Genomic DNA, 26262 nt, shown 5'->3' on the forward strand with positions numbered 1-26262 from the left:
ACGGCAATAAAGGAAGTCAACAGAGCTCAAATGCAAACATTAAAATAGTAATTCATTTGCGATATCCAAATTGGCTTTGGTTTTGATAGTACTAGCCACTTTGGTACTTGTTTGTGATGGTCCACATTTTGATTATGTAGTTAAAGTGTTCTACTTAGTGCAAAGTGTAGTTAATAAAAAATAAAGTGTTAATCACTTATAATCTATGAAATTATTTAAAGTAGACCAACAATTTTCACAGCATCATCCTAAAAGTCTGTTGAATCTTGTGCATGGTTTCCACTTGGGTGTTGTCAAGTTTTTAGCAAAATTTGGTGCAATATTGCTGCTCAATTTGTTTCATCATTTTACTATACACCAACTACTGCTCACTACACGTCCTCATTCAATGGCCAACTGCCTGCAGCTGATGACTTCTGCTGGCAGGAACAGGTTCATGACTGGGCATGAATGTCCCCACCACATCTTCACTGAAGGCAGTCTTCCATGCTACATTAGGTTATGAGTTAAGGAGATGGTTTGATAATTTTTTAACAAACTTCATATCCAGAAATGTAAAGGATGATGAATAATCATTGTGAAAATGTTAGTACCAAATCTGGAATGGATTTATATGTAAATTGTTAATATGAAAACTAGACTGGTAAATTCACAATCCTTTAAGTAATTCATTAGTTATTTATGTATATTCACAAACAGTTACACTTTTGAACATTCAGACTGAAGTTAAGTCACACAAAGACATTATGAAAAATTTGTAACATTTTGTAAATCAATATGAGGGCATGCTGAAAAGTAATGCCTTTAAATTTTTTATGTGAAAACTCTTAAAGCTTTTTAAATGAAAAAAATGTTATTAACATTCTACATCTTTATTCTTCACTCCTACATATTTGCAGCCTCTGTCGCTAGTGAGCTCAGAATTTTTGCATGTAACATGGCAGCGTATAACTTAACCGTGTCGGTGCATGAGTAACAGCATGCTGTGGAGCACCTTCTCCTTCAGCATGACAATGCCAGACAACACACGAGAGTCAACAAAACCAAACTTTCTACAGTGACAGTATCAACAAACTGGTCTCTTGTTGGAAGAACTGTATTTGTTGCCAGGGTAATTTTGTTGAGAAATAATTAGTGGTATTTGAACATGAAGAATAAATATGTGGAATTTTAATAGTATATGTTTTATTTTAGAGCCCTAAGAGTTTTCACGTAAAAAATATGCAGGCATTCACTACCTTTCGGCATGCCCTCATAGTTTTGACTGTAACTAGACATGTTAACAATTAAGTACGCTTCTGTTTAATTAAAATTTTATAAATAGCTCATGCACATGTGACTAGCAGCTCATTATTGTTTTGCTTTTGTTTCATAGTCCAGTCAATAAAATCCAAAATGTGTCAACTGGGAAAAAATTTGTGTAGTTACAAAGTTTGGTACAGCGGTAGGGGAGAGTACAATGAACAGCATACTAAAAATCCTGACCAGTGGGGTGTTAGCATGCGGATGGAGGGGTGGCGGGTGGGAGGGAGGAGGGGGACACACACAAAGTTAACTTTTTTTTTGTTTTTCATGAATATCTTGAAAACCACAGCATCTAGCAAAAATGTTTCCCAGTACCAAATTAAAATTAAACTTCATTAAATTTCCAACAAAAAGTTGCTATTCAATTTTTCTCTAGTACTAATAGTTCTAACATTACAGGGAATGAAAAAGCACCAGATTATTAAAAATAATAATTTAATGGTATAATATTAGTGAATATTGTTAAACAACGTGGGTTAAGAACAAATATTAAACATGTGTACCACATCAAAGTGCAGTAGAACCACATGAGTGATAAATTGTGTTCTGGGAGTGTGAGAGGGTGGTAAGGTGAGGATGGAGGTTAGAAGCATGAGGGAAGGTAGGTCATTGGATTGTGGTCATGCAGTTCCCTCCTTCATAGGCCTCCAAAACAAAGAGTGAGCAAATATTTCCCTTTACTCTCTACGACACTATGTCACAAAAAGCAACTGCAGGGTATTTCATGAAGTTCTACTGAACCTTTCACATCTTGCCTTATGAATTTCTGGCAACACAGTGCACAGACACTCCCAGGGGAGAGAGGGTGGGGATGGGGGCGGGAGGTATAGATTTTCCACAAAGTGTGTTAATGTAACATCGAATACAGATATGAGTTGCGAATAATACAAATGCAAGAAAAGCATATGAACAGATTCTATGGAAATCTCTGCACACTGTTCTACATTGCTACGGTTGAAACTGATTCTTAGTCATTCTGCACAGCATGTGTAGCATTCTTATGGGAAAGATGATTTCCTACACCATGAGTGTTACTTGCTTTTTAGTTTGCAGACAGACTATACCGCCCCAGCATTTCCTGTCCAGTTCTCATACATAAGTAGACAAAAGAACTTCACTGAGCTCGTGTTTGTGCAGTGGAGCTGTTTTCAGTTTATTAAGTGAGAACTTACTTGAAGTTGTTAAGTGAGCTTTTTATATAAAATACTTTTCTATAAACAGTGGCTGGTGAAGGTTTAATCTGTAAGTGTGATATTGTCATTGGCCTATGTAGACTTGGTGGGAAAGGGATTAGATTGGTAAATGTGGCATCTGGCTGCTGTCTGTCACTGATGGCATATTTAAAGCTGTAAAACCATGATGTAGTCATTTGGTGGTGAATTAATGAATACCAGAAAGTTACTGCACTTCTCTCACCATTAATTGTGTTACTAGTAGACTGCATAAATCTCTTCCATTCAGGATTTGCTGGCAGTTGTAGAGCGGGCTGCAATGAGTGGAGTTGCTTACCACACATGCACAAATAAGTACTCACTCAGTAAACTGAAAATAACTCAAATGAAGTTATTTTTTTCTATTCACATGAGAGAACTGGACATGAAATGCTGGGAAGGTACAGTCTGTCTGCAAACTGAAAGAAGTGCAGCACTCATGATGTCCGGGTGGGGGGGAGATGTCATTCCCATAAGAATGCTACAAATGTTACAGCTGCTGTACAGGATGACTGAGAATCAATTTCCATCTAGCATTGTAAAATAGTGTGCAGAGATGTACATAGATTATGCCCAATATGCATTTTTGTGTTAGCATTGTTAGTAATTTGTATCGGCATTCCATGTAGTGTTAACAAACTTTGTGGAAAATAAATATCCAAGGGCATGTCTGTGCACAGTGTTTGTCAGTGTTTCATAAGGCAAGCTGTGAAAGCGTTGGCATAACTTTGTGAAACACTTCATAGTTGCCTTTTGTGACATAATGCACTAGAGAGTATGGGAAATTTCCAAGTTGCTTTCAATTTTGCAGGTCTATGAAAGAGGGAAGTGCACGACCACAATCTGGCGACCTACTTTCCCTCAAACTTCCAACCTCCAACCTGTTTTTCCACACTGTTACACCCCCAGAACACAATTTATCACTTAATACAGTTCTACTGCATTCTTAAGTGGTACAAAAATTTAATATTTGTTCTTAATCCATGTTATTTAATTGTATACATTAGTTTTATACTATGAAAACATTATATTTAATAATCTGCAATTTTTCCATCCTCTGCTATGGTTTTTGAGATATTAAAGAAAAACCTAAAAAGTGGCTTCTACACGCCCTCTCACCCCCATGTCCACATCTCTCTGGTCAGGATTTTTAGTATGTTGTTCGCAATACAACCCTGAACCACTGTACCAAAATTTGTGACTACTCGAACTTCTTCCCCTATTTTTCCTTCATTGACTAGACCATTAGAGTCACAGATATGATTGACTGAAGTGTATTATTTGATATGTAATAAAACTTGGAAATGATCTAAAACAAAATAGTTTCTTGAATTGGTAATTACAGAAATGACAAATTACTATTCACACACACACACACACACACACAAACACACACACACACACACACACCAGGCCTGACCCATTGTGTGTTCTACTTCAGGAGGACGACTTGCTTATGAGTATATATTTTAGCAGTCTTTTTTACTGTGCCTGTCTGCAGCTCAGTGTCTCCCCTAAGGGATGAGAAGCAATCTATCCTTTCCATGATATTGTTGTTAGTTCAATGTTTGATAGTTTCTTGCATTTTTTGTCATGCACCAAGCCCCAGGGATCCCGAGCATTCCCCGGCTGTGCTAACTAACTAGGCAGTTTAAATGTGCTACTCTGCAAATAAATTAAAGCACCACATTAGCAGTTCCATTAATGCAGATAAAAACGTTTTAAGGTTGTTGCAAGCACATTTTAACAGTGATAATGAGCACAGTGATAATTTACCAACAACAAAATTTATTCAATAAAAATATTACTAAATACTCCACACTGGTTTACAACTTATGTGAGTAGATATAGATTTAGTTGTTGAAAATGATGCAGCAGGAAACGAAATTCATTGTTTAGGCAAGACTTATATCAAGGGAAGGCATACACTTATAGCTGGATCTTTCTGTTGACCAACACGCTGAGCCCCAAATGTAACCAAAAACTTTAGAGAAAACCTCATTTTGCTACTATGTACATCATACAATTATCACTGGAAGAGACTTAAATTATCCATCAATCAGCTGGGATGATTACGGTTTTGCAAGTGGTGAGTGTAACCAGACATCCTGTGAAAGATTACTAAATGCCTTCCCTGAAAACCTTGACCAGCTACTTCAGAAGCCCACTTGTGATGAAAATTTATTAGTTATAATTGCAACAAATACACTTGATCTCTTTGACAATGTCCACATTGCACCAGCGATTGTGAGTCAGTTGTAGCAATACTAATTACCAAAGTGCAAAGGACAATTAAAACAAGTAGAGAGATCTATATGCTCAGCACACTAAGATACAGGCAGTAGTGTCATATTGAATGAGTAACTTGAAACATTTAGCTTTAGACAGGATCATTCAGAAGAACTGTGGCTCAAACACAGAACAATAGTTGACCAGACATTTGACAGACATTTACCTAGAACAGTTCATGATTGGAGGGACCCTCCATGCTATACAGTCACTGTAAAGGAACTTCTAAAGAAACGGAGACAACTGCATAATAGGTCTAAAACCAAGTATAGGGCTACAGCTAGAGAGATGAGGAATGAGACAGGTTTGGCTGTTAAGAAGGCAATACATAAGGCCTTCAATGACTACTGTAGCAGAATATTATCAAAAGTTCTCTCACAAAACCCAAATAAATTCTAGTAATATTTAAAGGTAGTAGTGGCGCCAAAGTTAGTGTCAAAACAGGTTGATTCTTGCAGAGAAGATAGCAACAACCAGCCACTTTTTAGAGCAATATTTATTTATTTTAACAGCACTATTACTGGTTTCGAACAGATAGGTTCATCATCAGACAGCTTGTTCACATTCAGCTAATGTAGAGTAACAAGAATGTATCTGAATGTGAACATGCCATCTGATGATCAACCTATCAGTTCAAAACCAGTAACAGCACTATTCAAATAAATAAATAGCACTATAAAAAGTGAGTGGTTGCTGTTATCTTCTTTGCAAGAATCAACCTGTATTTTGTACACAGCCACGGGAGCAGAATGTCAGTATTCAATGAAACAGCATAGTGTTCAAACAAAAATAGCAGCAAAAATTGTGAACCCTGATTTCAAATGTTCCTTTGCAAAATCAGATTCAAGAGGACTGCCCAAATTTAACACTTGTATCACTGTAAATATGAGTGGAATACATACACTATGTGATCAAAAGCAACCGGACACCCCCCCCCCCCAAAAAAAAAAAAAACGTTTTCATATTAGATGCATTGTGCTGCTAGACATCATGAGAGAGCAGAATGGGGTGCTCCACAGAAGTCACAGGCTTTGAACTTGGTCAGGTGATTGGGTGTCACTTGCGTCATACATCTGTACGTGAGGTTTTCACACTCCTAAACATTCCTAGGTCCACTGTTTCTGACGTGATAGTGAAGTGGAAATGTGAAGGGACACATACAGCGCAGAAGCGTATAGGCTGACCTCATCTGTTGAGTGACAGAGACCGCTGACAGTTGAAGAGGGTTGTAATGTGTAATAGGCAGACGTCTATCCAGACCATCACACAGGAATTCCAAACTGCATCAGGATCCACTGCAAATACTATGATAGTTAGGCAGGAAGTGAGAAAACTTGGATTTCATGGTCAAGCAGCTGCTCATAAGCCACACATCACGCCGGTAAATGCCAAACGACACCTCACTTGGTGTAAGGAGCATAAACATTGGACGATTGAACAGTGGAAATACGTTGTGGGGAGTGAAGAATCACGGTACACAATGTGGTGATCTGATGGCAGGGTGGGGTATGGCAAATGCCCGGTGAACATCATCTGCTAGCATGTGTAGTGCCAACAGAACAATTCGGAGGCTGTGGTGTTATGGTGTGGTCGTGTTTTTCATGGAGGAGGCTTGCACCCCTTGTTGTTTTGCATGGCACTATCACAGCATAGGCCTGCATTGATATTTTAAGCACCTTCTTATGCCCCACTGGTGTAGAGCAATTCGGGGATGGCGAGTGCATCTTCCAACACGATCAATCATCTGTTCATAATGCACGCCTGTGATGGAGTGGTTACATGACATTAATGTCTCTGTAATGGACTGGCCTGCACAAAGTCCTGACTTTAATCCTACAGAACACCTTTGTATAGACATGTGTATTCAAATACAGGGATACGTAAACAGGCAGAATATGACACTGTGGTCCGCAATGCCCATATAAGACAACAAGTGTCTGGCACAGTAGTTAGATCTGTTACTGTTGCTAAAATGGCAAATTATCAAGATTTACGTGAGTTTGAAAGTGGTGATATAGTCGGTGCACAAACAATGAGACACAACATCTCCGAGCTCCGAGTAGTGATGAAGTGGGGATTTTCCTGTACAATCATTTCATGAGTGTACCGTGAATATCAGGAATATGGTAAAACATCAAATCTCTGACATCACTGCGGCCAGAAAAAGATTGTGCAAGAAAGGGACCAAGGACAACTTAAGAAAATCATTAAATGTGACAGAAGTGCTATTCTTCCGCAAATTGCTGCATATTTGAATGCTGGACCAGCAAAAAGTGTCAGTGTGCGAACCATTCAACGAAACATCATAGATATGGGCTTTTCAATGATGGACCACCAACAAGTGTCAGTGTGCGAACCATTCAACGAAATATCATAGATATGGGCTTTTGGAGCCAAAGGCCCACTCGTGTACCCTTGATGACTACACAACACAAAGCTTTACGCCTCGCCTGGGCCTGCCAACACAGACATAGGACTGTTGATGACTGGAAACATATTACCTGGTCAGAGAAGTCTTGTTTCAAATTTTATCGAGCGGATGGACGTGTACAGGTATGGAGACAACCTCATGAATCCATGAACCCAGCATATCAGCAGGGGACTGTTCAAGCTGGTGGAGGCTCTGTAACGGTGTGGGTCATGTGCAGTTGGAGTGATATGGGACCCCTGATACATCTAGATATGACTCTGATAGGTGACACATATGTAAGCATCCTGTCTGATTACCTGCATCCGTTCATGTCCATTGTGCATTCCGACGGACTTGGACAATTCCAGTAGGTCAATGCGGCACCCTACATGTCCATAATTGCTATAGAGTGGCTCCAGGAACACTCTTCTGAGTTTAAACACTTCCACTGGCCACCAGACTCCTCAGACATGACTATTATTGAGCATATCTGAGATGCCTTGCAATGCATTGTTCAGAAGAGATCTCCACCCCCACGTACTCTTATGCATTTATGGACAGCCCTGCAAGATTCATGGTGTCAATTCCCTCCAGAAATACTTCAGACATTACTCAAGTCCATGCCACATCGTGTTGCAGCACTTCTGTAAGCTCGCTGGGGCCCTACACAATATTAGGCAGGTGTACCAGTTTCTTTGGCTCTTCAGTGTATAATGAAGTACTGGCTGAGAAAAGCTGCACAGATATTCTATCAGATCTTGATAAGACTTAAAGTGGTGCAAAGATTGGCAACTTGCTTTAAATGTTAAGAAATGTGATATCGTGCACTTCAAAAATCCAAAACATATATTATGCTATGAAAACCATATCAATGAGTCACAATTGTAACTGGTCAAATAATACAAATACCATGATCTAAGAGTTTGTAGGGTTATGAAAAAGAATGATCACACAGACTCAGTTGTAGGTAAAGCATGTTCATAACATCTTGCAAAATGAGTATCTCTAGACACTGACAACTGACTTACAAATGTTCCAATCACAAAATCTAACTGAAAATGATGTTAGCAAAGCAATAGGCAAACTAAGGAGTTCCAGAGCAGAGGACTTTTATGGTCTGTCAAACTTTGTCATAAAGAAGATATCAAGTGATCTTCTGCCCCCTCTAACCACTCTCATTAACTGTATATTACAGCAAGGGATTTTCCCCGACTGTTTGAAAATAGGAGTAACTATTCCCATATTTAAGAAAGGAGATAAATCAAATCCAAGTAACTATCACCCTATCTCATTAATCCCAATAATATCTAAAATAATCGAAGACTGTGTTCACCAACAAATGAATCACTATTTTGAGAGGAATAATTTGTTAAGTAACTCACAGTATGGATTCAGGTCTAAACTATCCACAGTTAAAGCAGTTGAAAATATTGTTAGTGATATATATGATGGCTTTGAAAATAAATTAATCTCATGTGCTACTCTCCTAGACCTGAGTAAAGCATTTGACACTGTATCTCATAGTACTTTGATCATGAAATTAAGACACTACGGCATGGAAGAGGACACCCTGAAATTATTAGAATCCTACTTAAGCAACAGAGTACAATTTGTTAGTGTAAATGGGCAGCTGTCAAACCCACAAACAAGAGGTGTGCCACAGGGCTCCATACTTGGGCCCTTCCTGTTTGTAGTGTATGTTAATGATATGCCACAGTATTTACCCTGTAAAACAGTCCTCTATGCAGACGATACAACTTTTATCAATTCAGGACAGACTCTTGAATCTGTACGAGAAAAAAGATATATAATATTTGAAAAATCAGTTCATTGGTTTAGTGCAAACTCCCTATTCATAAATGAAACAAAAACTGAGGAAATGTTCTTTAATTTGAAGGTATCAAACAAAGAAAATAAGTCCATTAAACTGCTAGGAATGATGATTGACCAGAAACTTAGCTGGGATAAACATATCACATACGTCTGTTCTAAACTTGCACGTGCTATGTTCCTACTTTATAAGTTTAGGAGTAATGTCAGCCAAAACTTACTGCTGCATTCATATTTTGCTTATATCCACCCCCATCTTTCATATGGTATTCTGCTCTGGGGAAATTCTCCCAATTCAATATCAATTTTCAGATGGCAAAAAAAAAGCTCTTCGATGTGTAGTGGGTTTATCTCCTAGGATACATGCAGGGAACATTTCAAAAAACTTAACATCATGACAGTTCCTTGTTTGTACATCTATTATTGCTTACTACACGTAAAAGAAAACATAGCTCAATATCCCCTTAGGTCATCTGTCCACACCCACAATACAAGACGAAACCACACAATTGATCTGCCATACTCTAGACTGTCTAAGATACATAATAGTTATAAGTATGTAGGCCTCGAACTGTTTAATATGCTCCCTAAAATTGTACAAACAGCATCTAAAAGTAAATTTAAGACAACATTGGGTCAATGGCTCAAAGGTAAAGCATTTTACTCAGTTGATGAATTTAAAGATTGTAATATGGCAGATTTGCTGTTTTAACATAGAGAAAGGTACCTCTGCCTGTAGCAGGACCTAAATTTGTATCAGTAGCTTAGGATAATGACAGTGTTATCAACATGTATATGATAATGACATAGTGTCATCAACATGAATACTCCCTGCTTAATATAAATCTGTATAATGTTTTCCTTTTTATAGTAAAATTAATAATATATAAAATTCCAAATGTGTGCTATTGTACTACACTAAATTTCATATGATTTATATATACATTGTTATGAGAATATAACCATCTTTATACTGTAATTGAACTTATTGACGAAATCCATTGTATAAGAAAATACTGAACGGCTAATAAAGATTCTTATTCTTATTCTTAAATCTATACACATTAATACAAATTTGCCGTCACCTAAGGAGAACAGTACAGGTGAAGTCACAGAGCTGATTGAGCTGTCACTAATGTAAAACTATTTTACTTTTAATGCAAAGATTTATCACCGAAAACAGGAGCTCACTATGGGCAATAGTTTTTCTGGCACCTTTGCTGAAATATTTGTCAATTATCTGGAAAACAAGTTCTTTCAAAAATATAGTACGCTAAAGCAAAATACCATTTACAAAAAACACTATGTGGATGTTGTCATCATTTTGTAATGCCGTCAATAAATTTTGGGCATTACTGAATTAAAAGAAGCTCCATTGCAGCCGTGTGTGAGGCAAACAGGCAGGCACTGGTATGTAGTTTCACAAGCAAGCCTGTGTATGTGCTGCAAGGTGGTCAGACCATGCCGTACAATCGTGGTGGCATTGCAGAAAGGCCATGCAACTATTAGCCACCCTGTGGACTATTTGCACACCACAGAAACACAAAAGGACGTGCCTGGAAGCAATGTATCAACACAACAAGTGTGCTATTGACCACTATGAATACTCTCTGGTTCTAGCACAGTTATATGCTGTCTGACAGCATCCTCTGCGACACTAGAATTGCACAAGTGTTCATCACACTATGGGCCAGCCAGAAGCTTATGCTGGTCTGGGCAGCCAACTCCACCAGATCAGCTCACAGTTCTAAGTCTGCACCTGTAGATTTAGAATAACACAACAGATGAGCTGTTCCCCAGACTTCATGGCAGCCCCGAACTTCTACCTTGGAGGGCAGTGGTTCACAGCCAGGGCAGTACTGCTGCCATCCTTCTGCATCAGGGCAAGCTTCTAACCCAGTAGCAGTGGGTGCTTAAGAAAATTCAGCAGACTTATGCATTGCTTGCACTGCCCACTCATGGCCATGTAATGACAACTCTGGTAGGTGTTGCTAAGTGACAGTGTCAGCAAAGCAGGATACACACATCAAATGGCCATCCTGGCATCATGACCTTCCGACACCATCAGCCACCAGTGTACCATGCACCTGCAGACGGCATATCCAGGAGTGGCGCAGCCCACCAATGTTGGAACTCAAGTTCAAATAAAATATTTTTATTTTGCAGTTGAGTTTTCCTAGCCACCCCTGACCAGAACCACCACAATCCCAGAAGTATTTGTGGACCTCGTCTGGCAACTCATACCAGCACAGTCAACCTCCACACAGCACAGTTTTGCTACCACAGCACGCACTTTCATCAAACAGTGGGGTGAGTGAACAGACTATTGGTTTTTATGGTTTTTTCCTTGTTTTATATCCAGAGGTCATGGGTTCTAAGTGAGTGATGCACAAGGATTTGAGGGTTACATTTATACAGCCAGGGAAACACTGATTTTTCAGAATTCCATGGTAATACAAAGGAGCACTATTTACAACCTGTGAGATATGCTTAGTCTTAACTTGACAGGGCAGTCAGCACCCTGTACGGCGTCAATATCAGTAACTTTTGTTAACTGTCATCAGTATGAGTATACGAGGTCTGTTCAAAAAATTCTGGAGCATTCATAATTTCGCGCCAATGATGTGTTGGAGCAAAATGTGGTTGGATCGCTGCACATGCCTGTGTTTAATGTGTAACTGCCAGACATTTCACTGTTGTATGCCTGTTATATATTGTTCAGTTCTGTATTGAGTAGAACATTGTGTCACACAGTTTGTGAATTTCAAGGTGGCAGAGTTAGAAGAGCAACATGTCTGCATTAAATTTTGCATGAAACTCAAGAAATCCTTTACAGAGACACATCATATGATGCAGGAAGCTTACGGTGCTTAAGCCATACTCGATGTTATAAATGGTTCTCATGGTTTAAAAATATAAAGATGACCTTTTTTCAGGGTGCCCTTCAACATCTACCGACAATGCTCATGTCAGGAACATCAATGAAACTGTGCATGCCAATCAAGGAGATTACAGAAGAATGTAACATTTCAGTTGGATCATGTCATGAAATCCTGATACATCAGCTTGGAATGCATTTTGTTGCTGCCAACTTTGTCCCAAAACTCATGAGTCAAGACCAGAAAGACCTTCACCTAGCAATCTGTGAAAAGCTTTTGGATCACACAAATGAGAACAATATGTTCCTTAAGAGAATCATAACTGGTGATGAGACGTGGGTCTACAGTTATGATATTGAGAGACCAAGGTTCAATCTTCACAATGGGTCTGGAAAGGTTGGTCAAGTCGAATGTCAAAGCCATGCTGATAGTTTTCTTTGATTTTGAAGGATTAGTTCATCGTTAATTCATGCCACAGGGACAAACTGTTAATTGGTGGTACTATCGGGACGTGTTGTGATGCCTATGAGACAATGTGAGAACAAAATGGCCTGAAATGTGGCAAGACAATTCATGGCTCTCGCATCATGGTAACGCACCCGCAGTTTCATCCTGTTGGTGCATGACTGTTGCACAAAAAACGAAATCACTGTGCTGCCTCATCCTCCATACTCTCTAGACTTGGCCCCTGTGGACATTTTTTATTTCCAAAGTTGAAAACCCAATTGAAAGGACGAAGATTTGCAACGATAGATGAGATAAAAGAACATTTGCAGACGGTGCTTCATGCGATCCAACAAGCAGTGTGCCAAGACTACTTCCAGAAATGGAAACAGAATTTGGAGCAGTGTATCAGTTGTAGAGGAGAGTATCTTGAAGGAGACCATGCACAATAAATAAAAGGTAAGAGTAGAAAAATTTTGTGGACAAAGTTCTGGAATTTTTTTAACAGACCACCTATGGACAATCAGTGAACATAGTCAAAATGGATGATGAAAATGATAAGACATGAGATATATATATATATATCTAAAAACAAAGATGATGTGACTTACCGAACGAAAGCGCTGGCAGGTCGATAGACACACAAACAAACACAAACACACACACAAAATTCAAGCTTTCGCAACAAACTGTTGGCTCATCAGGAAAGAGGGAAGGAGAGGGAAAGACGAGAGGATGTGGGTTTTAAGGGAGAGGGTAAGGAGTCATTCCAATCCCGGGAGCGGAAAGACTTACCTTAGGGGGAAAAAAGGACGGGTATACACTCGCACACACACACATATCCATCCACACATATACAGACACAAGCAGACATCTCACAAGCAGACATATGAGATGTCTGCTTGTGTCTGTATATGTGTGGATGGATATGTGTGTGTGTGCGAGTGTATACCCGTCCTTTTTTCCCCCTAAGGTAAGTCTTTCCGCTCCCGGGATTGGAATGACTCCTTACCCTCTCCCTTAAAACCCACATCCTCTCGTCTTTCCCTCTCCTTCCCTCTTTCCTGATGAGCCAACAGTTTGTTGCGAAAGCTTGAATTTTGTGTGTGTGTTTGTGCTTGTTTGTGTGTCTATCGACCTGCCAGCGCTTTCGTTCGGTAAGTCACATCATCTTTGTTTTTAGATATATTTTTCCCACGTGGAATGTTTCCCTCTATTATATATATGTATTGTGTCATACAGCCTGTTTTAAGTGTATTTTGTGTTCTTTAGTGTGTACAGGAGGTTATGGTTATGCAATGACAGTGTCTCAAGCATAGGGTCTCACTAGTTGGGAAGCAGTTCAAGCATTGGTTACTGAACTGGTGCAATTGAAAGCAGATAATGCAGACTTGCGTGATAGGCTTGCAGCTAGGGAGCAAGAACTGGAATTTTCCAAGCAACCTATTCCTTTATTAGATGGGGCCATAGCCCCGGTCTGATCACAACCTTCTCTCGAAAGCTGAGTGATGGCATAATGTCTTTTTTGAGTTCAGCAGCCCATACACACATTCACAGCTGTCTGCATATAGCATGACAACAGCCTCACAGGTCAGTTTCCACTCATAAATTGTGTCAAGCAGGGATGGGTTTCACCCTCTATTTTTCTGATGTGATGTCTGATGACCTCAAGAAAGGCAATGAATAAATTAACTTCAAAATTAGATGTGGCAGTGATGACTTTGACATCTCATGCTTTAGAGCCAAACACAGTGCCCGTCAATGAATTATCCTCAAGATCCTCTGTCTTGAAGATATCTACCATTTTAAAATGAAATGATAAGACCATGTACCAAATACCAAAATTCTATGAAGATAAATATGCACAGCATAGTGTCCCTTCTTATTAAATATCTGTTAAGATGGTATGGGCACCTAGTTACAATGGATGATTACAGGTTACGTAAAGACAGTTTGTTTATAGGTGGTCTGGGAATGTGCATCACATAAAATTCTAACTGCATGCTGTTGTGCACAACTACTTCATACCTTAATGTAGCACTGTCCCAGAATGTCATTCCTTATTATCATAATGAGTGGAGTTGGTTAACACGGTCCTTGGATTTTACTCCTCAGATTTTTTGTGATGGCTCAATGACAAACAATGAAGGCCTAAATACAACAAAAGGGTGCAAACAATAGTAGTTGCTGGCTTATGTCATGACAACTGCCTCTGTTGTAACACCACCAGAGGTGCTACTTGTACTACAATCAAGAGAACCGAGTTAATTTAAACAACTAGAAATTTTAATGGTGTTCCACTTATAAGTCACTTGTGTGTTCTTGATCATTAGAATGGCTAGCAGTCAAAACTTCATGAAAACTGAAGATACAATCATTTGAACTTTCTGTTAAAACTGGATATACAATTATCAACTTCTTAATCAATTATGGCTCCTCCTGAAACATTTTGGATTAACCCAAATTAAACCCACGAATAATCTACAACTTTCAAAAAGGTAACAAATGTGATTCAGCACAAATTTATCCCAGTGATGTTTCGGATTATTGGAAGGTGTTCAAAGTTCTTTCAGTCATGTGTTAAAGACAATTCATTGGAGAAATTTAGGTGCTTGTCTCATCCTATGATTTAAATATAATGACATTATTTGAGATTAAACAAACCTTCCAATCATGCACATCACTCTACTGTGTTTAAATCATATTGGAATAATTTGAAGGATGCTACATGCACATGAAGGTACTTGTATCTCACCCCAGGCCACTTGACCTCAGTTCTATTGACCACATCTGGGACAACAGTAAGCAAGAAGTGTGTACCTTACATCCAACTCCAACCAGTCCCTGTGAGTTGTGGGCCACAATTGAGTTTTCATGGTTCAGAAAAAAATGAAATGATCGTGTGGCATTGATGGCCAGGACACCCCATGTGGGGAGGTTCGGGCGTCAGGTTGCAAGTCTTATTTTGGGTGAAACCACTTCAGGTGACTTGCGCATCAATGATGATGAGGACAACACAACACCCAGTCCACGAGCGGAGACCGGCCAGGAATCAAACCCAGGCCTGCTGCATGGCAGGCAAACATGTTACCACTCAGCTAAGCAAGTGGACTCATGGTTCAGAATGGCTCCCAAACACTTCTGACGTCTTGTGGACTCCAGCGTATGACATATTGCCATCAATATCCAAATGAAGGGGGATGCTGCATGCTACTGAGCAGGCACATATAATTGCTCACAAGTTTAAATCTGATGCTTAGAGAGTGATTATCTGATTTGGGTCAATTAAGAGTTGTGTAATTTCAGTGTTTAGGAAGGCCAGATATTTGAGAAACATTTGACTGTAACCCCTGACACAATACAGGTGTGGCGTGGTAAGTCTGATAAACTTCTATAAAACCAACAGGAAATTTTTGTTAAGTGGCATTATTGATGGGAATTGTGGTTCTTATAACGAGTTTTAGCTAGCTTTCAAACAGAGGCAACATGCAGTTGTTTGTTGGCAGCTATCTGATGTGATCAATGTCAAACATTTCATAAAAAGTGACAAAGATGGTTCTTGTTCAGCGAAGAAATATTTTTATTTAAAGGAGTGAACTATGGCCTAGATACAACTCAATTAGAGGGAATTTAGTGGAAAAAATTTTGCCAGCATTCATAACATTTTATCAGTAACTCCACGACCATGCCCAGAGGAACTAGTGATGCTGACCACCCGCCTTGCCATACTCTGTCATATGGTGACATTTGGTTGAGTTATGGATGGGCATGGTTCTGCACATCACTATCCTGTCTGTTGTCAGCTTTCCAGAACTTGGAGCTTCCACTTCTCGCTCATCTAGCTCTTCAATTGTCCTTACAAGGATGAGTGCACCGTATTCCAGTCCTCTCATCAAAGACCCTAACAGTGCCTGGAATTGAATGCCAGTCCTCTGCATGGCAGTTGGACACAATGACTGCCTTCTGTGGAGATGGAAAACCATTTATCAATGAATAAAATATATAAATCTCTGAAGAAATATTTGACAACATTCATGATATCAGGAAAGAAGAGACTTGCCATAAGATTTACAAGACTGTTGAGAGGGAAGGCACCTCTTATGATTGGATACATAATATCCTGAATTAAGTTCTGCAAACGAAGCAGCTCAATACGCAATTGATGCCAGAGCCAAAATTTCTCAGCCAAAGCAATTTCAAAACATTATTAGAAAAAGCTGAATCATAATCTGAATTTTTGACTTAAATAAATTGTGATTCCATCACACCTTCGTGACAAAACTGCACTTTAAACAGTGGGCTGGCAAAGTGAAAGTGCCCAAAATATCAAAACCCCTTTAGTCAGCAGGAAAAAATAGGTTGATTTATTGGACATATAGGGTATGACTGTGATTGAATATTTGAAAGAGGATCCAATAATGACCAACTTTTATTTTGCACTGTTACTGAACAATGTATTTGCATAGTAACGTAAAGTTCAAGTGAACAAAAGTATAAAAAAGGACAAAAAATTAATTGCACTGCACTTAGTTATAACAGAATCATTACAGTAAAGATTGGTAAACCATAAGGTTTGAGTGTCACAATTTTCAGTAAAGCTTTGGGTGTAAACAAATGTGTCCATATGCCACAGTTTGAGACCATTTTCCAGTTACTTCTTTCCTTTGCTAAACTCTCCATTCACCTCAACAACATCAGTGACTTCTGTCTTTCCCTGCATTTTTACCCTCCACAATTCCCTCTATTCACCAAGGTAATTACTACATTGTATATTAGCATGCGCACTATGAATATGCGCCACCCAGGCAGTGCGTACATTTTTCCTTGTCTATGCTTTCTAAAACTTACCAATTTCAAAAGTTAGCTGCCCAGTGCAGATTTAATAAATATGACATTTCATCTCCAACAGTATTGATGTCCAAATTGTTATGGAAACCCGCTGAAGATCAAGTCTTTATAGAGGCACAGAAAAAATGCTTATCATAAACATTAGTTAACACAAAATAATACTGCAGTCCAGACAAAATACTATGTAATTACATATACTTTTGACATAAAACAAAAATCATGTAACATGAAAAGATTTTTCTTCTCACATAAACAAATATACCTGCTTTCTGCAGTCATTATGTCACCTAAATTTGTTAGCCTTTCTATTATTATTATTATTATTATTTATTATTATTAGACTTGTGACATAGCAAGATGGAATCTTTCCATCTGTTATGTTTCTGCACTTTTTAAATTATTAATTTTTTTATCTGATTATTATTCACTTTTCATATTGTTAACTGTGTAATATATATGTAACATACACACAGATACTTCAAATCAGTAATTAGACTGAGATTCACTTAAATTCATTGTTTAAGTGATTATTTTGGTTATGCTGATTTCATTAAGATAGCTAGCTTTCATTAGAACATTATTAATTAGAAAATATGGTTAAAATGTAATATTGCCGTTCATTATGTGCAATATGTAGTGAGCTAATCAGCATATTAAAAAGGCTGGCATGCAAATTTGCAGTAAGATAATTTAAATTACCTGAAACTAATTAACTTATACGATAACTGACACTGGAACTCCAGACATTCACAATTTTCTGTTGCTGTTTTTACCTATGTACTCGCTACATTCTGAACTTTGATATTATACTTTTGGTGATCTAACTTTTCTGTGTAACATGAGACAATTCACTAATTAATAAATCCACAAATTAACAATGTTGCATAATTTACTATCATTTTCAAGATGGCTGCCACACTCATAAGTAGGATATTCCCAGTGCACTTATGTAAGATGGTTCTATGTGTGTTTATAATTTAATAATTTTCAGCATATTTTATAAATGACATTACTTTATTGGTATAAAACCCAGTTAGAAATTAAAATCTAACCTAGACATTTTTCAAATTGTTAAGCAGTTTCTGAAATCAACAAATATCCTTAGGTCGGGCTTTAAATAGTCAAGTCCCACCCCAAAATAATCAGTTGGTGCTTGATTTAACAACCATGTGAGTCTGCACTCGATATCACATGAGTAACAATTATGTCAGTTTGCATGTAATGAGTCCACAGTCCAAAAGCTTACAGGTAATACCTATGCCAGACTATTAGACAAAAAGTCTCGAGCAAACTAGTCATTGTGTAACATCTCATGTTACAATTGTGTGTGATAGCAAACATGCAACATCTAAGTGTAACTGCCCTGGGAAACCTAGTTCCTGCATATTTTAATCAAGCTGATACCTTTCTACATATCAAAAATGTGTGCACTGTGCTTGTTATGATGTACTTCCACTGTGTCAACTCTACAGTGTGTTCACTGATTCTTGTGTCACTCTTCTGAAATGGTGTTACCTGGATTATGAATGGAGATGGGAGTGTGCAGTACCTACCTGCATATGATACACAAATGTCAAACTGGATCTGGTCATTCAGGATAACACAAGTAGGGGACTGCCACAAATGAAACAAAGAACCCAGTGGTTGCTACTGTTGTTAAGTTACTGTTTGCCTTTTGTCTCCGCCATTATGAAAACACTTCAGTCAGTTTTTGAACCCAGTGATGGATATGTCGAACTTGGTGAACTGTGAGTTGAAATCAATAGATTCTGTGTCAAGATCATGTTGTGTGTTTTTGTTTTTAAATACAGGTACAGTACATTTATTTTGTTTTGTTTCTAAATACAGGTACTGTACATTTATTTTTTGTGTGCATTGGCAGAGAAATCAAGATGAAAACAAAATGCTATTTCACTTAAATGGAAGGTAAATCTGCTTTAGACAGTTAATGAAATATAGAGGTAGAAAACAGCAAACCTTAAGGGTTTGGTTGGTAAGGTTCAAGAAATAGAACAATACAGTTCGCAATAAAGATAACCAAGCTTTACTATGACTACAGATTGGTTGCAGTCTACATTGCAATCATCACTCAAATATCGTGACACATCAAAGCTGACAAAACTGCCTTATTTTACTACTGCTTATCCAATAAATGTTTTATTGTTCAGGATAAGAAGTAAAAACCTATAAGAAAAGAAATATGTTATTGGTACGATGCAATTTCAATTGATCTCTAAAGCTACCCTTATCACTGGGAAAAGTTAAACACTGTGCTGTTTTAAGATTTTGAGAACACTACCAGTGGAATATATGGTGAAAAAGATAGCATGGATGGCCTTCACGTTCACCAACTGTATTCTCTATTTGCATCAGTTATTTCTACAAGAAAAATGTGAAGGTGCAACTAATTGTTGACAAGTTTCTACATTGTTAAGACTTTCCTATAGTGGTGGTGGTGGTGGTTAGTGTTTAACATCCCGTCGACAACGAGGTCATTAGAGACGGAGCGCAGGCTCGGGTTAGGGAAGGATTGGGAAGGAAATCGGCCGTGCCCTTTCAAAGGAACCATCCCGGCATTTGCCTCAAACGATTTAGGGAAATCACTTCCTATAGTGCCACCGGTCAAATTTGTAATTGATGATGTGTGCACAGCACTGATTACAACAGACAAAAACATTCTGGAGATCATTCACACCACGAAATATCACACCAATGAAGATCATGACAGGAAATTTGACATTAGTATCAACATTGTAGTTCCTTTCTCCACTTTCCATATACAGTATGTAACTACAAGTAAATTTTTGCAAGAAAACTGAATTACAGAACTCTATAAAATTTTACAAGATCAAAAATACAATACTGTTTTCTTGTTCCTTTTTGCATACTTTATTACACAAGAAATTACAGTTTACTCAATTTTGTGTTAAATTATTTTCACTGTAGATGTCATATTGTCAGCTAACAGAACTTCAATGTGAATTTGATCAGCCTTTGTGGTAGTGGTTTGTTGTGTCGTAATTTAAAGCCTAGAAAAAAGGCTTAGTGACACTACAACACATTTGTGAAAAAAAAATGCGGGCCATTGGGACCTCAGACGTTAAAAATTCAACATTGCATCACGAAACCTGATACAAGCTCAGGATGACTGAGCTAGAATAATGAACATCACCTTGCATATGGCTACAATCTAGAAGCACAGGTACATATTTTACTTTTTTTTAATATAGTACATCAACATTTTCTCGGCATCTACTTTGGTACTATAGTACAACATTTTCTCTGCATCTACTTTTCTGTGCAGATACCCCTGGTATCATACAAAAGACACCTTTGGCACGACAAATATATCCATACAGGCACTAGTGTACTGACTGTTATTAAAGGATCTTTACTACAGTTTGGACTGCAATGATAGTGGAGCATTCATGTGATACTGCACTTATGAAAGTTGTTGCCCACATTGTTATCAAGCATAATACTGAATACACATTTGGTGCAATGATCTGGATCCCCACTGGGTATTATTTCAAAATTTGGATATCCTCAACAGTGACCACTACGTCCGGGACACTGTAGACCTCGAAGTGGTAACTGTTTTTCATTTCAATGTATTTCTGGAGCTGCATCTTTACAGGATAACTATTGTCCACACGACATAATAAATATTCATGACCGTTTCTCAGTACAACGAATACTAGTTACTGTCACACAATGGAAGATAGGGATGCATGTTTCAGTACATCTAAAATGTGTTAGTATGGCATAAAAAGCACAGTTTCAGAAGATGGCACAAAAGCATCCTAAAATGGTACAAAAGAGTTGTTGCTACATAATTTCTGAAGTATTATTACCATAGCCCTGCTGTTCGACTCATCCAGCATATATAAGTTCATCAAATTTCTGTGCAATGTGATACAAGCACCACATGGCCAATTTATGTTGCTAGCATTGCCTGTCAGTGTTAGCAGGTGAATTCTTACGCTTCAAAAGAGACGGATTTATTGTCAAGTTGGTACTCCACCAGTTACAACCAAAACACAATTTTATGTGATATCAGACATAATTCTAGACTCGTTTGAGGATTTATTCGTAGGGTGGATGCAGCATATTATCTGAGATGGAGGGTCATTGGCAGAAGTATAGGTAACATCAAGTGTGCCCCAGGAATGTGAGTTGAGACCCTTGCTTCTCATGTTGTATATCTATGACCTGGTAGACAATATTACTAGTAACCTCAAGAGTTTTTGCAGATGAGGCAGTTGTTTACAGCAATTAATGTCCGGAGAAAGCTGTACAAATATCCAGTCACATTTTGGTAAGATTGCAAAGTGATAAAAAGACTGGCAACTCGTTTTAAATGCCCAGAAATGTAAAATTGTGCACTTCCAAAAATTGGGAAATGTAGTAACATGTGACTACAACATCAATGAGTCACATTTGTAGTCAGTCAACTCGTACAAATATTTGGGTGTAAAAATTTTAAGGGATACGAATGAAATGATCACATTCGCTCCATAGTAGGCAAGGCAGGTGGCAGACTTTGGTTTGTTGGCAGAAAACTGGGAAACACAATCTGCTTGTAAAGGTGATAGCTTATAAATCACTTCTGCATCCCATATCGGAATATTGCACAATTGTGCAAGACCCATACCAAACAAGGCTAACTGCCAATATTGGTTGTTTGCAAAGAAGGCCAGCACAAATTGTCACAGGTTTACGTGACTATCAGGAGTGTGTCACAGAAATGCTGAAGAACCTAGATTGGCACATGCTTCACATCAGATGCCAATCATACAGTGAGAGCCTACTTACTACATTCCAAGAACCTGTATAAAGTGAAGAGTGCAGGGGAGGGGGGGGGCCAAGAGAGGAATGTAGGTTCTTACTCAGCTAAATTACTTGTCCCACTTTTTCATAAAACTTGCAAAGAATTATTTTAGGTCACAGGGTTTAGAAAAGGAAGGGGTCAGGGGAAGAGACTAACTGCTTAATTTTGCAATGAAAACAGGCCCATTAATGGATTACTGATTTATTTCACATTTTCTACATTCAGTAACCCTGGCAAGATATGAAAGGACCCCCAGTCTGTGAAGATACATGACAAGTCCTTGGGAAATTACTGGTCTGTAAAGTATGAAAATTATGAAAGTTAAATACACTTCAAAATACATTACTATGACTCTGGGACTAAGCAGAGTCAACTGGAAAACAAATTTAGTAGGGCTTTACATTAACACACAACACAACCCCATCTGCAGACAGCAAGCACAGCCACACAAAAAACACAAGGCAAAAACAGAAAACTGCAGTCTTGGTTCTGATGCATGTTATGTGACAACCTGAAATATGAATGATTGGAAGAACTTTGGGAAAGCAGAATTGTTGAGTAGTTGGCGGGTGGAATTCAGGCAGTATATATGATAAAATACAAATTTTGACTATATTTTCACTGGGCAGTTAGATCACTGTGTTCTTCTCAGCGTCACTCAAGCTGTTGCAGTACGATCCACGTAAGAATTTCATGGATGGAAAGCGATCAAGTATGAGCATTCATTAGTGCCACATGATCCCACCCTCCAGCGCGTCTCTTATATTCACGCGGCCCTTTGTGTGACAAAACTATCTGGTCGGAATCACACTGACGAAATTGAAACCGTTGCGGAACTGTGGGCACAGCAATTCTAATACTGACAAAAACAGATGATCTAACTGAGGCGTTTCCATTGTTTTCAACAGCTCTCTCTACACCAGCAGATCACACAGCAGCAGCCACAATGACTTAAAGTCCCTTAAATTAATCCCTTGTTCCTAACGTGGCAGGAAACCCATTTCACAAGTTAAATTTCATTTATAAAAACTTCGTAAGTTAATATTCAAGTATTACTGACGCAAATACTAATGAACTACATAATCACACGTATTGCAATATCTTCCTGCTGTTATCATGCATTTCTACTTTAAGCCACTCTTATATTCTTTAGTTTTGATGAGTTACTCAGAATTCACATACATATAACCAAAAGGTCTGAAGTCTTTATTTATTTTTTTGTACAACCACAGTCTATTAGGAAAATCGAATTTATCGACTGTATCCTCAGTTTTATTACCAACGTAACATTTTTACTAGCATTAGTTCTTCTTGATTTACAATCTCTGATATTTCCTTGCGTGACTATATTATATTATGAGAATTACTTTACAAAAATCGTCGCCCATTAGAATTAACAGATGTCACACTCATACTTCAGTTTTTTCTACTGAAGGTGATTTTTTCAGCTATTGAATTCGCTAAAGATACTTTTATTTTTGTTAATAACACACATTAATTTTTAAAATAGTATAGGAATGCACTTAAATTTCGTACTAATTACTGAATATTTTTAGCATGTCTGTGTATTTAACGTAATCCTTCGATAATATAACCTTGGTTTTCATATCTGCGCCTGTATCAATTTTGATGTAAAGTACGGTTGGGCAGGGTTTGTGGAGGGCAGGGGGCGGAGCTTGCGTACAGGGAACGGCACTTGTGCCATGGTCATTTCTAACACTATGGTGAACTTGTGGATTTAGCGGACGATTTATCCACCGGGGAGTAATAGGAAGTGTAGATTTTCACTCTGCAGCGGAGTGTGCGCTGATATGAAACTTCCTGGCAGATTAAAACTGTGTGCCCGACCGAGACTCGAACTCGGGACCTTTGCCTTTCGCGGGCAAGTGCTCTAACATCTGAGCTACCGAAGCACGACTCACGCCCGGTACTCACAGCTTTACTTCTGCCAGTACCTCGTCTCCTACCTTCCAAACTTTACAGAAGCTCTCCTGCGAACCTTGCCCGCGAAAGGCAAAGGTCCCGAGTTCGAGTCTCGGTCGGGCACACAGTTTTAATCTGCCAGGAAGTTTCAATAGGAAGTGTAGTTTGCCGTGGTTCTGCGCATGGTCAGTAGGTGTAAATACGCATGCGCAGAACGCAGCATTTCGAGCGGGCTTTCTGCTTGTTATTGTTTTCATTTGTGGTCAGCAGACGAGAAATAAATGAGCTGTTTAGGTCTCCTTTCGTTACTGCGCGAACTATACGTGTGCAAAACGACGTTACGTGCCTCAACATAACCCCGTTTATCAAGAGATTCCCATAGGTCACGAAACTCTAGGATCATTTTGTGCACAACATGTAGATAACGGTTCCACTGTAATGGTGTTCACAAATCCAGAGAAACAAATTAACGTCATCAGAAACCGTTGGGTAGTAACAAAACTGGTGTTTCCTACCCAGCCAGCATGGACGTTATGTGCAATTCAACAAGTAGAATTGCTGTTTCCTTTTGCAAGACACACACAGCAGCCATCAATCAAAGCTAGGCCCCGCTTGAAGGGAAGGCAGTGAGCAAATCGCTACAAAAATTTCAATAAAAATAATTTTCGATGACGTCGTAGATTCCGTGAGCGTGTGTGTTACAAACGATGAACTAAACCTACGTGCTGTCCAAAAAAAAAAAAAAAAGATCTGCACAATATAGCAAGTCTGAAGTAGTGAGACAGGGAATTTAAGCTCTACAGATATCAGCGCTCAAAATCGGAGACTTATCTACAGCTGCTTCATGATGAAATCAAGTTTGTTGTAATGAATAGGGTTCAGATAGAAATTCTGTCAGTACGGTACGAACTGCATTTACAAGGACTGTACACTTGGATTAAATGTCACTAGTTTTCATCTAACAATTCTTGTACTGGACGAATTGTGCCATGTTTTCGAACAGGGATGATCTTCGTGCTATTTGTTAAAGGTCCTGAATTACTTTGCGGTACGCCCTTTTAAGTCAAGAAGTATTTATTTCCGAGATGGCAGAGGTGTTTCACAACGTCTAGTCGAATCTCATGGAGCCACCGAAACATTGTATTGTTCCTGTAATGTTGACCGCCGCTTGCAGAAAAATGTATCTCCAAATTCACAGGACGCGAGAAATGGACGGAAGTTTTCAAAATTATTAGATCATTAATGGAACAGAAAAAGCTTTTTCAGAATTTGTCTGATGAGGATAACAATCAAATGCAAGACGACTCTAATTGTTGAGACTTGCAATTTTTTTTAAACCTCCATAAATTGTCGTAAGCTGGGCCTGTTGCTAGCACCACTGGGCGCATCTAAATACGAGCATGCACTTAGAACAAATTCACACATAATAAAATAACATATCTAAACGATTAGATTTTCCCATTTGTTCACTGATTCGGTACTTGCGAGACAAATTGTATACAGAGTAATATATTTAAATAAAAGCAAAGTAACATCAAAGCTTTCGGCCATAAGGCTGTGGCACAGTGCAGCTCACCGTCGAAAACATGGTTTGCAAAAATGATACGCGGAAAGTGCTCTCAGAGAATAGTAATGAGACATACTGCTTGAAGAAAATAAAAATAGTTCATGCAAATGCGAGCTGAGGCGCCATGACTGTCAAACCTGTATTGATGCTTTCGCATGTAGCTGTATTGATTCAACAAAGTTTATGTGCAAACACGTCCGTCTGGTTTGCCGAGTAGCAGCACAAAATGATATTGACGGCGAATGCTCCGACAGCTGTTTAGTTATTGATTAATCAGGCTACAAAATCCAGTACGGCGAAAGCGTCTACAAGCAAGGAAGCGAAGCGGAAAGAATTAGTTTGCTTCAGCCGCGCATGTGCAGCTTTGGCGTCATTTCCGCCGACAGAAATACGTAACATCGCACTCGGTGCCTCAGAGATGATATGTACAAAAACACACACACCTGTGCTGATTGCGAAGCTCACTGCCTCTGAACAGAAAGCCACCAGAAGTGTTGCTTAAGAAAATAAATGTGTCAGATTTTTCGTGCCTCCAATAAAATAATACTGATCGGTGGGGCTTGATTGTGGGAGTCGGTGTACGTTTGTAGGTCACCTTTGTACGTTTTTCTCGAAAACTACGGCCTCTAGCAGAAAGTATCCCAGTACAACACTAAATACATTACATTTCCTATGAAAGGCGCTGTTCATTCTTTCTGTAGGGCTAATAGTTTGCGCGTAGCGAG

General features: G+C 38.6%; 1 protein-coding gene across 1 annotated transcript in view; it reads right to left on the reverse strand.

The window, feature by feature from the left end:
* Positions 1-25891, reverse strand: part of LOC126249580 (uncharacterized) — a 176413-nt gene extending 150522 nt beyond the window's left edge. The window contains exon 1 of the mRNA XM_049951245.1: positions 25675-25891. Within this exon, the coding sequence (XP_049807202.1) occupies positions 25675-25694 (20 nt within the window). The 5' untranslated portion in view covers positions 25695-25891. The remainder of the gene's footprint in view (positions 1-25674) is intronic.
* Between the last annotated feature and the right edge of the window lie 371 nt (positions 25892-26262).

The sequence above is a fragment of the Schistocerca nitens genome, chromosome 3 (assembly GCF_023898315.1).
Source record: "Schistocerca nitens isolate TAMUIC-IGC-003100 chromosome 3, iqSchNite1.1, whole genome shotgun sequence".
In the NCBI taxonomy this organism is placed as follows: Eukaryota; Metazoa; Arthropoda; class Insecta; order Orthoptera; family Acrididae; genus Schistocerca; species Schistocerca nitens.